Here is a 12,878-nt window from a genome sequence, read left to right on the forward strand (position 1 = left end):
TAGGTTTACAGGCTGGCGCTCAATTCACTGAGTCACATCAGCCAGGTCCTGATTTTGCCTAGAAGGAAATGAAAGCAGAGTCACAGAGGCATCGATTTTTGAAGAAGGCAAGTACAGAACTACAACTGGATATTTAAGTGTATTTTCACTTGTGAAGTGAACACAGATATGACACTTCTCATGTTAGGTCTGAGCTAGTTGGAAAATTAAAGCAAACACAAAGCAAAAGAATCTTACCTTCACAAACCCTACCCACTGGCCTAGGTCTCAGCAAACTCATCTATGTAGGTTAAGTTCTACACAACTTAAAACTGCAAGGTTGAACTGGCTGGTGATAGCTCTAAATTGCTTTTCAGGTGTTCCCAGAGCTCAAAGCTGGTTAAGTTCATCCTGTCTTTGCACACCCTCAGTTTTCTGTCTGGTTTAGTTTCCTGCCAGAGGACCCCCAAGACAGGTTATAAAACTGTCTGAAAGTAAGGCCTTTGGTGCACTCCCACGTGGGGACGAAAAAGAGGTTCTATGGAAAGGAACCTCACAGGGTGATCCGATCATAAATTTCTAACTGGGCAGGTCATGTCCGTAGTGACTATGTGACGCCCCAGGCACATAACTTCTTTAGTAAAAGGTTTACTGGCTTAAGGAGGCCCTGTCCATTGTTCTTGTGCATCTTGTGCACCTTTGAAATAAGCGAAATGCTACACTCGAATTCCCCACTGTTATCCCAGCGCTGACAATTATAAAACATTTTGTCTCAGTTTCTGCTTCTGCAAAATGGAGGCTAAGCTGCTCACAGTACTATTGCAGTAATTAAATCACTGCACGAAGCGCAAGGCTTGGCAAATTGTAAGCTGCGGTCCCTACGTTACTACCAGCACCCCTCCCCTCAAGGTAGGCCCCCCGGGGTTGGATCGAGTCTGAGGGAGGAGGGCAGGCGTATGGCAGGGTCACCCCCTCAGGCTCGGGTCCCTGTGAACAACTGGGGTACACCTGAGCTGACCCTGCCTCAGGACCGGCACTCTGGTCGCTGCAGGAAGGTGCCCACTTCCAGCCAGCAGAGCCCAGGCAACGTCCTCTTCCGCCAAAGATCTGTCCCAAATAGCCACTTCCGGCCGCGTGGGAGACGTCTCCGGGCCTCGCCTGCGGTGGGCGGGGCCTTGGCAACCACGCCTCTCGTTCCCGGCTCGCATCCGGAGGCGCCAGGCACCGCCTAGCCGATCCCAGCCCCAGCAGAGGCTGCCCCGCCCCGCCCCCGTCACGCCTCCCAGTGACATCACTTCCTGGCGGCCGGGGCGGGGCGGACCTAGGGCGGCTGTCCCGAGCACTTTGGCTCCGGGCTGCTCTGCCCTGCTGCCCGCCACGTCTCCACGCCGGACCGCGGGCGCCTTCGCCTTCCGAGGGCCGCCCGGCCTCTGCAGGCCTGCCGCGCCCGGGTAAGGGGCTCGCGCTGCCCTCGGGCATGCTGTAGTCAGGGCTTCCCGAGGGGCTCAGGGCTAAGAGAGGGAGGTGGGGGCAGGAGGATGAATGGGGGCACGAGAGGCAGAGGAGGGGGACAGGGGAAAACGGGAGTGGGGGCACACAGTGCCAGGTGGTGAGGATAGAGGTGTCCAGTAAGAAACGTCCAAAGCGGGGAAGAGTTTTTATGAGTTTATTTGAGCCAAACTGATGACAGTTGCTGGGAAGCAAAATCTCAAGACATTGAGAAAATGCTCTGGAGAAGGGCAGCTTTGCAGCTTAAACGACAGTTCCATGAAATTCATTCGTGGTCGGGTTACCGGGGCGGGAGAAGGCAAAGCGGGGGAAATCTCTGGGATTGAATGAAAAGTAAAACGGACAGACACATGCTTCTTTTACATTGACGAGTACAAGAGAGTTAGTAATTCACAGCACACAGACATAGTGTTCAGGGAACAAGATGACCCGGAGGGGTCTGGGTTCCCGTGTGGTGGGTGTGCCCTGAGGGGTCTGCAGAAGGAGGAGACTGACGTTCTGACAGTAAATTATTTTAGGTGTGAAAAGACCATAGACAGGCTCACGTAAGGTAATTTTTCGAAGAAACTGTAAGCCTGGAACCTGAGTACGCACTTGGTCAGGAATTTTTCATTTCAGACCATCCCATGTGGTTACCTTGCCGGCCTCCCCTGAACTTGTTAGGTTCAGTATGCGGTCCCTTTTTCAGCTATACTGGCAAGAATAGGAGGGGAGGAAGAAACAGAAGGACTCAGTTGGGGGCCGAGACTCCGAAGGGGCACGGATGGGGCCCAAGAGGTAGGAAGCAGGGGGTCACAAACCAGAGAAGAGGAGGCTGGGGTTGTTCCAGTTTGGGAGCAGAGGGTGGGAAAGTTGGGACACACCCATTTGGGTGGAGACCTAAAAGATCCTCCAGGAGCAAGGCTGGGCCCCGGAAGGGTGGGCCCTTTAGGTGACCCAGACCTACCTCAGGCCCTTTCTACCTGGGAGGGGCTTGTACTTTTACCTCTACCTGCCCCTCTTCCCCCTAGTGAGTCTAGATGGCTGCTTAGTGTGTGCGTTTAACTGTTAGGCTAACATGAGGCAACATCGACAGGGGAGCCGTGAGACATAAATACCGTATTTAAAATTTTGCCTATAACATTTCATTTTCTCCCCAAAGGCAACATCTCTAAAATTTCAATAAAATTGGTGAGGAAAGTATTTAGAATACAGATTTCTTTTTCCACTTCTATGCCAGGCTTGCCTAACACAAAGTAGTGTCAAATTTGCCTACATTGCCCCTACAAACGACCCTTGATCGTCATTTAACTATGACACCAAAACGTCTAGAAACCCCGAAGCAAGCAATATGATTGAGACAATATCCTCTGCTCCAGGTTGCCATTTGCCACATATCCTTTGGACCACAGGACAATGTCTGTATACACGGCCTGTGTTCCTCGGGTTCTGCTGCCAAAGTTCAGCCAGGTGATGTGTCAGGGAAGGTACCTGTGGTCTGCTCTGAATTTGCTTTCACAGTCCCTACTCCTTGGTATGTATGGGTTCCCCAGCTTGGAGCAGGGACTAGAGTCACGTCGCTACCGATGAATATTACCAGAGTGATGGCATGGGAGGTGACACATGTAGTCTTCGGCCAAGCCTGAGGGTTCCTTTGTTGGGTCTTAGGAACCTGTGTAAGCCAGAAAAAGGAATTAAGCAGTTTGCAGTTTGATTTTATGTAACTTGAAGATAGTGTCCTGCATATAACAAAAATAGGTTCATAAAAGAGTTTAAAATCGAGCCAAGGTTGGGAACTCAAGAAATTGGAGACAGGAAGCCCTGGCTTGTGGAGCTCAGTGGACTGAGTACTGGCCTGCAAACCAAAGGGTCACCAGTTTGATTCCCAGTCAGGGCACAGGCCTGGGTTGCGGGCCAGGTCCATGGTTGGGGGCGCACAAGAGTCAACCACAGGTGGATGATCCTCTCCCTCTCTTTCGCCCTCCCCATCTTTCTAAAATTAAATAAATAAAATGTAAAAAGAAATTGGAGACAGGAGATGTTGAGAGGCATCACAAGGTCAAGGGCCTGAACAGGATCAGGAAGTGGACAGGAAGGGCCACAGCCTGCTGCCTTTTTGATGGGGTATGGCCTGCCTCCTGGGTGTGCTGCCTCTCCTCTGCAGAACCTGTGGGAGCCGATTCCTGGAAAGGGTGGACTCCCAGCGCCAGCCTCATCTGCCTTTCCATCTTCCCTGGTCTGTCACTGAATACTGACTTCATTCGTCCCTGCTCATTCCCCTCCTGCCCCGGGTCTCTTTCCTTTTCATTTACTGTAGTCTGAGACCTTGATCTGTCTAGTCTCCAGATAATAACTGGCCAGACCCTCTTACAAGGTTCATGGAAGCTTTTGCAGGGGAAACTATTATTTTAGAACTTGTGAATGGCTTGTCTATTGTGAGTCAACAAGATTCGCACAGGTCCCCACAAGTGAGTGTTGACATTTAGAACATGCTGTTGGAAAGTGGAGGCAGGACCATACCAGAGAGATGAAGTCACAGCACAACAAGGCCTGTTCTTGACTCTGCATGGCGGCCCATTCCCGGCTCTGTGGGTGTGAGCACCAGCTCCCCCCGCCGGGAGGGACTAAGCAGAAGGGAGCAGCATCCAGCAGAAGTTAACTGAGAAGCTCGTGGAGTTTCCTGAAGCAGCCCTGTAGAGATGCTCCATGTGTGCACTCGCTTTGTGTATGTAACTGTGTGTGGTGGTTTTGCACACATGCATGGGTATGATGCATATGCACACATGTGGCTGTGTGCTAGCATGTGTATCTGTGTGTGCATGGCTATGCCTGCAGCTGTGTGTACATGTGAGTGCAACTCCATGTTCCATGTGCCTGTGCATGGATACATGTGTGCTCACATGTGGGCATTTGTGTTAGGGAGTGGGCCATGAGGGTCCTCGGGCACCACTTATCTGCTGACCCCTGGAGGAGGGGCTAGTTTCCTCCTGTGCAGGGCTCCCATTAACTACGCAACAGTGAGAGGAGCATTTGTGCCGGCCCAACTTTGTGTTACCGCCGTACTCCTGGGTTCCTCTAAGTTTGGGTTGGCTCCTAGAAGGATGCATGTCCTGTTGTGTAAATCATGACGTTTCTCTAAATTATTAAAATTTACAGGTGAAACTGTATCCATGGGGCCTCCGCTGTCTGGTTGCTCAAAGTACTTGAGGAAAATCAGACATTGATTCCTTTCATTGGAGGCTTTCAGAAGTATTTTCCAAAAGTGGGACAAGCTTGTTTAAAAAAAAAGAGATACAAAGTAGGAAATGAAAATGACCTGTAAATCTATTAGCCAGGGGTAACTGTTATTAACATTCTGGTATGAATTTTTCTGGAATTTATACCCCTTGACATAGGCCTGTTTAAACAAAAGCAGGATCACAGTGTGTATACTGTGTGTGACCTTTTTTCACTTAATGTTACCCGCTGCGCATCTTCCCACATCAATAATTAGAAATCTGTGTTTTTTAACAGCTGTGATGGTATTTTATGTATGGATGGGACCATATTTTACATAATCATTCCAACTTTTTACTATTAGAAGTTATGTCGTGATGAACAGCTTTGTAGATCTCTGTCCGTAGACGCCTGTCCAATGGCTTCCGTAGAAAAAGCGGTGGCCGTAGAAAGTGCTTCATCCGAAGCTGGGACTTTGATTCAGAAGGGCGGCGGGGGGCGGGGAAGGGTCATCAAGGAACACGTATAAAGGACCCATGGACAAAGCCAAAGAGGGGAAGGATCGAGGGTGGGAGGTGGGGGGATGGGCAGGGGGAAGTGGTGGTGGGAAGACAGAGACAACTGTAATTGAACAACAATAAAAAAATTTATTAAAAAAATAAATAAAAGCCAAGACCTTGAACACTCTGACACACGGAGTGTCGTTTCCCCAGGATGGTGTCTGTCGAGCGCTGCTCATTGGGCGCCTCCCTCCTCACTGGGTGGTTTCCCTGTGCTTTTCCCAGCAGTGTTTGCTCCTTTTCAAACCTAGATGCAACTGTTAGCAGAGTGGAGCATCTGCCTGCGTCCCACGTGTGCCGCAAAGCATGCCGTGGCCCGGGAGTGCTCCTCGCAGCCGCCCTCGCCTCCTGCACAGCCAGACCTCACCTGACCGGCACACGGTGCCAAGCCCACAGCTCTCCAAGGGGGAAGATGGCCTGGCCTGGGAACTCGCCCTGAGCACCTGCCTCTGGTGAGTGTCTGAGGCCCTGAGAGCCCAGGCCACCTGCTTGGTGACAGGTTAGCTCAGAGAGGACCCTGAGGGGGCTCTGCAAGCTCAGGGAGCATCGAGGGAAAAGGACGGACGGCAAAGCGCAGAGGGCCGAGCCTTCCAGCAAGCAGGTGGGGCCTAGTCTGTGGCTCTTCCCATCAGAGGTTCTTCCTTCCAGGGTCTACCAGGAGGATGGTCCGTAGGTGGGCACGGGGGAACTGAGTGGTTGTCAGTGGTCCTCATCTGTTTCCGTGACACGTGCCACTCACTGCCAAAGATTGTCAGCCTGCGTCACAAAAGCATCATACTTGTGGGAGCCCCTCCGGTGCACAGCGCCTCACCGACGCGGGGGTAAACGACATGCCTTGCCGCAGAGGGGGCCCTGGGAGGGGACCCACCAGAGACCGTCCCGGGACCCAGACGGAAATGGTCCGCGTCTGTCCCGGGGTGAGGCGGGAAGGAGGAAGTCCACTGAGCACATCGAATCAGCCTCTCGCGCCCACGGGCTCGGGGGTTTACTGCCGGAGCAGCAATTGATAACTGCAGCCTGTGGGCCGGGTCCGCCTGCCACCTTTGTCTGGAGATAAAGTTTAATTGGGTCACAGCCACACCTGTCATGTACGCGTCTTTCATGGCTGTGTGGCCCACAAAGTCCAAAATACCTGCTGTCTAGCTCTTCACAGGAAATGTTTGCCAGTTCTGCTGTGGAGACTGGCAGTGCGGGGACACCGGAGGGCCTGAGGCCCGGGGGGCAGCCAGGAAGCCCCTGGCGCATCATCTCCCCGCCCTCCCCGTGGAGCCCCACTGCAGGCGGTGGCACAGGGCCCTTCAGCAGCCGGGACTGACCCGAGCTCCGCAACACATTCGCGGAGAGCCCGGCTGCGGCCCCTCGGGGCAGTCCCCTGTGCCCGAGGCCTTCCCCTTTCGATTCTTGCCTTCAGGATGGTGGCTGCTTCTCTCTCCACCCCTCCCCAACGTGCTCCGTTGGAAACAACGAAGGCTTTTCCTCTCTAGAAGACAGGTGCAAATCTGGTTTGCAGGGCCAGGTAACTTTCTAAACCTGTGAGGGCCAGGAGCCTTTTCGGACAACTTTGGAAGGAATGTGCAGGATGAAGCTAGATACAAGTTAGTGACTCTTGGAAGGGGGTCAGGGCATCAGGGTTCATGCTGGGCTTCTGGAAGGCTTTGTGCCCTGTGGGTTTTTCCGGTCCTGGGGCCACCCTACAGTAGTGCCCACCGATCACAGGAGGCAGGAAGCCGCTGTGTGGCCACTTGTGAACTACCCCTCATGCTTCACAGGGGCCACCTTCGTGGGCTGATGGCTAAGCGGGGCGCCAGGCTGGGAACAGCGGGTGTTTCACGTGCCCACGAGAGGCCCCTGTGGCCGTGCGAAGGAGCTTTGGGGCTGTGAAGGGGCGGCGAGGCTGAGCCCCGCAGGCAGGGTCAGCTTTGTGGGTTATCAGGATCTTTTGGGAAGCCATGGCGGGGGGCCGGAGCCAGTGTGGGGAGGCTAGGAGGCGATTCATTTGTGACTTTTCTGGCTGATGGAGGGGCAGGAGCCGGCCTGGCTGCGGGACCGCGGAGAGCAGTGGCGGCGTCCGTACGGGGGCAAGGGGCTGGCCAGCACCTTTTCATTCAGTGTCCTTGAGGCTCCCTTCCAGGGCACCCGGTGCACACAGGACCTTGGCCGTGAGGGTCCAGTGGGAGGGCCTAAGGCCTAGGGTGTCTTCGGGTAGCACTGACCTTGGAGAGATGCTTGGGAGCCCCATTCTTGTCACCTGCCCTTTGACTCCCAGCAGGCCTGCGTTCCATGCCCAAATCAACTGCTTAGTCATGGGACTAAACATGGCTGAGTGTGGCCGGGCTATTGTCCAAGGAGGGCCTGGGTTTCCAGGTGGCCTTGTGGGACTCAGGCCATTGGACAGGGCTGAGGACAGGATCAGGGTGCAGCCGGGAGCAGCAGAACATGAAGTGACAGGGCACTTGGGGCCACCTGGCCCCTCAGCCCCCCATTGCACCTCTGTAGTGAGGAACCTCCCCCCGCCGACCCTTGGGAGGGACGTGGGGCGGGTGTGGGGACACCCTGTGCACTCGGCAAGCCGGCTGTGGCTGGGCGCTGCCCTCATACCGGGGAGGCGCGGCTGTGGTGGCATCGCTGGAAGTTTCTGCGTCATACCGTCTCCCTCAGGCAGCTGGGCTTCTGCACCAGGTTCCGCGAGCCTGCGTCCTGGCTCCCGCGAGCCTGCCCTTGCCCACCCTGGCCCCCTTCGCCTCTGCTCCAGGCTCCTCCACGCCCGCCCCGCCTCTCACCCACTGCTCTAGTCCAACCCCAGGTCTCCCTGCACTGTCTGTCCCCCGGCCCTGTGATCTGCTGCTTTCACCCGCTGGCCTCCCAGCAGGGGGGTCCCATCCACCTTTTAGAACATGGCCCGGGTGTCACTTTGCTAGGAAACCTTCCCTGGCACTGCCACCTGAGTTAAGTGCCTCCTCGGGGCCCCTGCAGCACCCAGTCCTCCCCGCCCTCACCCAGCCACCCAGGGAACCAGCCTACAACTCAGCCTTCAAGTCCTGCCAGGTGCCACGTCCCCCGTGCCTCCCAGGACTGAGTCATGCCCCTGTTCCGTCACCTGCAGTGACCTCTCTCTGTGTCCCCCACAGAGTGGCAGGCTCCCTGGAGGAGGGAACTGTGTGGCTTCCATCCTTTTGTCTTAAGTGCGCGGCCTCGTGTGTGGTCAGGCCTTGGAATACTCGATGATGGATCAGTGGCTAGATGGACAGGTGGCGATGGTGGCTGCCTGGCTGAGTGGCCTCTCCCATGTGGAGGATGTGGCCAGCCGTCACAGGGTGCACAGAAGTGCTCTGGGCCTGGTCCGTGTCCTGCAGGCCACGGGAGAAAGGGAGAGAGGGGCGGACTTGGCTGACCTTGGTGTCAGAAAATACCTTGGCTCTCCCTGCTGCTCTTTCAAACTCTGAGCTCTGCGTGGGGCAGTGGGCACTCACGGGGACAGACCCAGAGCGGGGGTGGGTCAGGAAATGCTGCGCACCCACCAAGGGCAGACACCGGTCAGCTCACCGGGCCACCGTGGCTGAGACACATCGTGCAACCCCTGGCGCCAGGCCTGGTTGAAGCGCTGGGCTCCGGTGGCGCATCAGACCCTGCCAGAGCCCCACGCACGGGCGCAGAGCCCCGCACCGTGCGCCAGGCCAGGCTGTGTGTCACGGACCAGAGGCCTTCTCTCTTGACCACAGATCCTCATCCAAGAGCGGGTGGCGACAGCAGCCTGCGAGCGCCGCAGGGAGCCTCAGGGACCGCCCCCAGCCCCGCTCCCAGCTCACCCACAAGATGTGGACAGCCCTCATGCTCGCCTGCCTTTCCTCCGTGTCCTTATCCGGAAGCCTGGTGGCCTCCCAGGGTCCAGGTGAGTGAGGGCGCGAGTGGCTGCCGGCCAGGCCCACAGCACGCCGAGGGCGTCCGCAGGCCCAGGCCCGCGAGTGGGGAGCGCCGGGACGCCCCGGGCCAGGCTGGGAAGGGCCGTCAGGCTGGGCCCAGGCCTCTGTGCCCGGGCAGGGTTGCCCGCTTGGCCCTGCAAAATCCCCTTCCTTCTAGAAACCTAGTCTTCGCTGGGGAGTTCGTCTATTCAGGCCGCAGATACTTAGTGGTACTTCTACTCTGACAGGAATTCCTGCTGCAGAGCCAAGAATTCTGCAGTGGAAATACCTGGGCCACTGTACATCTGCTTTCCAAGGCTGGGTGTGTTCGAGGGGTTAATGGTAAATCACACCTGTAACATGAGATTTTTCCGCTCTGTCTGCTGTTTTGGGAATTGGATCAAAAAGTGAAGCTCTTAAGCCTTCCATGGGCTTGAGGTTCAGAGAGGGTAAAGCGGCTTCACAGCCAAAGTGCCGGTGCCTCTGTGGGGGGCTGCGGGCTGTGCGGAGACCGGGGGCTGTGCTCACGTGCCCTCCCTGCACTCCCTGGGCCCTGGAGGTAGGCGCCGCGAAGCCGCGAGCCAGCCCCACGAGTGCATCTTTTTCTCCCCTTTCTAACTTCAAGGGTCCCCAACCCTCAGCCCAACACACGGTAACATAGGCAACGAAAGTGCATCCAGGGGAATAACTAAGAGCATCTTTAACACAACGTCTGGAAGAATGATGACACTCTCTCCTGTCACATCAGCCAGAGGGACTTTGGGGGCCAACCACAGCTCCCCTGCGGTCACAGCAGGGGGAACACTCAGGACAGATGCAGATGCTGTGGCAACCGTGGCAGGTGGCCCTGGCCTCACAGCCTCCAAGGTGTCCACGCCGCCCTCCCCAGCGTCCACTCAACCCGCTCCATCCTCCACGGCCGCTCTCAGCAACCCCCGCACCCAGGCGCCCGGCAGCAGCACGTCGCCAAGAGCTGCACCTCCGCCGCCACCGGCCCCCAGCGCTCCGACCGCTGCCGCCACCTCAGCGAGCGCGAGCAGCCCCCGCGGCGCACAGAGCCCTGCCGAGCGCATGCCCGGCCACTCCACAGCCAGCCCCACGCCCTCCGTGGGTCCCCAAACACCCAGCGCGTTCACTCAAGCCCCTGCCACCCAGGCGTCGACCACCCAGCCCATGGCAGACACAGCAAGTAGGCCCACCCTGCCCCTCGCAAATACAACCTCAGGGTCCACCCTTTCTTCTGTGGCTTCTGTGTCCACCACAGTGGTGACAGCCACCAAGGCACAAGCTGAGGGGCCAGCTACCAGCACAGTGTCAGCTCCTGTGCCTCACACCAGCGGGACCCCTGAGGCGGAGCCTGTGTCCCCCAGGACATCGCCAAGCCCTGCTCCATCTACCCACGGGGCCACGGGCACGCCCCCTACACCGGGGCAGGTACAGCCTGAGGCTGCAGGTGGTACTGCTTCCACCGGCCCAACACTCGGGAGCTCAGGGGACCCTAAGATGCCAACCACTGACTCGTGCCAGCTCAGCACCCAAGGCCAGTACCTGGTGGTCACCACCAACCCCCTGCCCCTGTCCCCAGTGAACAGAAGTGCCCTCCTGGCCGTGCTGTTGCTCGGGGTGACCCTTTTTGTCACAGTCTTGGTTCTGTTTGCCCTGCAAGCCTACGAGAGCTACAAGAAGAAGGACTACACACAGGTGGACTATTTAATCAACGGGATGTACGCGGACTCAGAAATGTGAGGCATGGGGAGGCTGGCCTTCAGCCCCAGCTGGACCCTTCCCTGCCTCCCGTTTTCCCTCTGAGACCAAACCAAGTGCTTCCAGATTCTTCGGTGCGACTTAGGAGATAATGCCAGATGCTTAAACACATGTAATTATTGTCAGATTTATTCCATGATCACTAAAGAATTGCTGCTGCTTTCGTATCTGTTTTTGTAAGCAGTCATGCTGCAGGGCGCGTGCGGGTGGCCCCTGTGTGTCAGGTCCTGGCTGGAATTAAAGCAGTGGCCACTTCCCGTTCAGGCAGTGTCCCCTGTGCGCGGGCCCCATGCCACCCACCATCGCCACAGGGGCGCCTCTTGAGAGACAGCTAACATCGCCGGGGCCCTGGGGGCGCGCTGCATCTGGGCCGCCTCCTTGGGCTGTGCTCTGGTGCGCGGGCTCCTGCCCGCGCTCACCGAAGGAGCTCCAGCCTTGGGGGTCTCTGGCACCACATGGAGGAAGAACTTTTTCCTCTAACCCCCTCTTTGTGGACCATGCGGTAGCGAGCCGCTTGGAGCTTGATTTGAACGTGAAAGCAGAACCCACTGTGTCAGCCCCACCACGTAGCCGGGTCAGCCTGGACCTGCTCAGCCAAGCGGCAAGGACCCTACACGCCTCACGCCATGCGCGCGACTCACAGAAGCCCGTGTTCATGTGGTGCCGAGGTCCTGATTAGCGTCTTGACCCTGGTCACCCTGGAACCCGGGGAGCCCGGGCCCTAGTGAGTGCAGGGCCTGCTCCCCTTGGCACAACAGTTGCCATGGGTTCCAGGGTCCATGTCCCCAACACTCAGCAACCCTGAGAGCCACACTTACTGTGCCCTTGGGCACTGGCTGCTGCCCTGCTGGATGCAAGTAACTCTTTGAGCTGCCCCTGAACCCTAAGAGATCATCTTCGATCCCCCTTTTTATTTTTACTCCTTACCCAAGTATATGCTTATTAATTTTTTAATTTTTATTTTTTAAAAATATTTATATTTAGAGGAAGGTAGGGAGAGAAACATCAACATGTGGGTGACTCTCACGTACCCCCCTCTGGGGACCAAGCCTGCAACCCAGGCATGTGCTCTGACTGGGAATCGAAGCTGCAACCCTTTGGTTTGCAGACCGGCACTTGGTCCACTGAGCCACACCAGCCAAGGCTGCTTATTGATTTTTCAGAGAGAGAGAGAAACCTCTTTTGGTAGCCCCCTAGTATGTGCCCCAACCAGAGATCAAACCCACAACCTAGGTATATGCCCTGACTGGGAATCGAACCTGCAGCCTTTTGATGTATGGGATGCTGCTCCAACCGAGCCTCTTGGCCAGGACAGGATCCCCACTGTAAAGGCAGGTCCCCTGAGGCACAGAGGAGACACGGCTCGCCATGGAGGGCCCGAGTCAGGGTCAGAGCCTCTCTCTCTCACAGTTTGGCCCGTGAATGATGCCGGCAGAGGGGAGGGCAGCGACCTGCCCTGCAGTCCAAGAGCCCCTGCAACCACAGCTGGCCCTGTGTGTACTCAGATTCCCAGGGGCAGAGGGGGCCCTTGAACTGCACAGGTTGGCGTATGAAGGGACCCGCACAGTTCAAACCCTTGTTCAGGGGTCAGCTGAGCTGTTCCGCTGCCTGCCACGCTGAGCTTGGCCTTGGGCCTTTCTCTGGCTGCCTGCCCGCCCCACCAAGCCAGCGAGGCTTGCGAGGCCGGGTACCCAGGCCAGGTCTGCGGCTGCTACCTGTCACGGGGAGCACATGTGGAATGTTCCAGAGCTCAGCTGCTTCGTCTGTGAAATGGGGAGACACAGGAGCACCTGTCATGGATCTGGGGGTGGATGGGGGACAGGTGGCAATTCTTGCTTCTTGCCCTGAAGCCTGAGGAAGAGACCTGATTCTGCATGACCCTAGTTCCACATCACAGAGGTCCCCCAAGCCCAGCCTGGGCGTCCAGCTCTTCTTATTTAAGTTCTGCTTCCTCCAAAAGGTCTCAGATGAC

The 12,878-nt window shown here is 56.8% G+C and overlaps 1 protein-coding gene across 3 annotated transcripts; it reads left to right on the plus strand.

Annotated features, from left to right (window-relative positions):
* The first annotated feature begins 1,292 nt into the window (after positions 1 to 1,292).
* On the plus strand, positions 1,293 to 11,059 carry CUNH11orf24 (chromosome unknown C11orf24 homolog). 3 transcript variants are annotated; one of them, XM_054570515.1, is made up of 4 exons: positions 1,293 to 1,430; positions 5,472 to 5,695; positions 8,963 to 9,132; positions 9,768 to 11,059. In XM_054570515.1, exons 3-4 carry the CDS (start codon positions 9,057 to 9,059, stop codon positions 10,886 to 10,888), a joined length of 1,197 nt encoding a protein of 398 aa, XP_054426490.1. In that variant the 5' UTR covers positions 1,293 to 1,430; positions 5,472 to 5,695; positions 8,963 to 9,056; the 3' UTR covers positions 10,889 to 11,059. The 3 variants fall into 3 exon arrangements, with proteins under 3 accessions (XP_054426490.1, XP_054426489.1, XP_054426491.1); XM_054570514.1 differs by having other exon boundaries at positions 5,495 to 5,695; XM_054570516.1 differs by lacking the exon at positions 1,293 to 1,430 and adding an exon at positions 2,851 to 3,001 and having other exon boundaries at positions 5,495 to 5,695.
* The last annotated feature ends 1,819 nt before the right edge of the window (positions 11,060 to 12,878 follow it).

This window comes from Pteronotus mesoamericanus, unplaced genomic scaffold, assembly GCF_021234165.1.
Source record: "Pteronotus mesoamericanus isolate MK-2021 breed Mesoamerican mustached bat unplaced genomic scaffold, CSHL_Meso_final contig_214, whole genome shotgun sequence".
NCBI classification, from domain to species: domain Eukaryota; kingdom Metazoa; phylum Chordata; class Mammalia; order Chiroptera; family Mormoopidae; genus Pteronotus; species Pteronotus mesoamericanus.

Coding starts and splice junctions, on each gene's coding strand:
- CUNH11orf24 (XM_054570515.1), top strand. CDS start 9,057: ATGTGGACAGCCCTCATGCTCGCCTGCCTTTCCTCCGTGTCCTTATCC. Junction 9,133..9,767: donor GGTGGCCTCCCAGGGTCCAG/GTGAGTGAGGGC, acceptor TCTAACTTCAAG/GGTCCCCAACCCTCAGCCCA.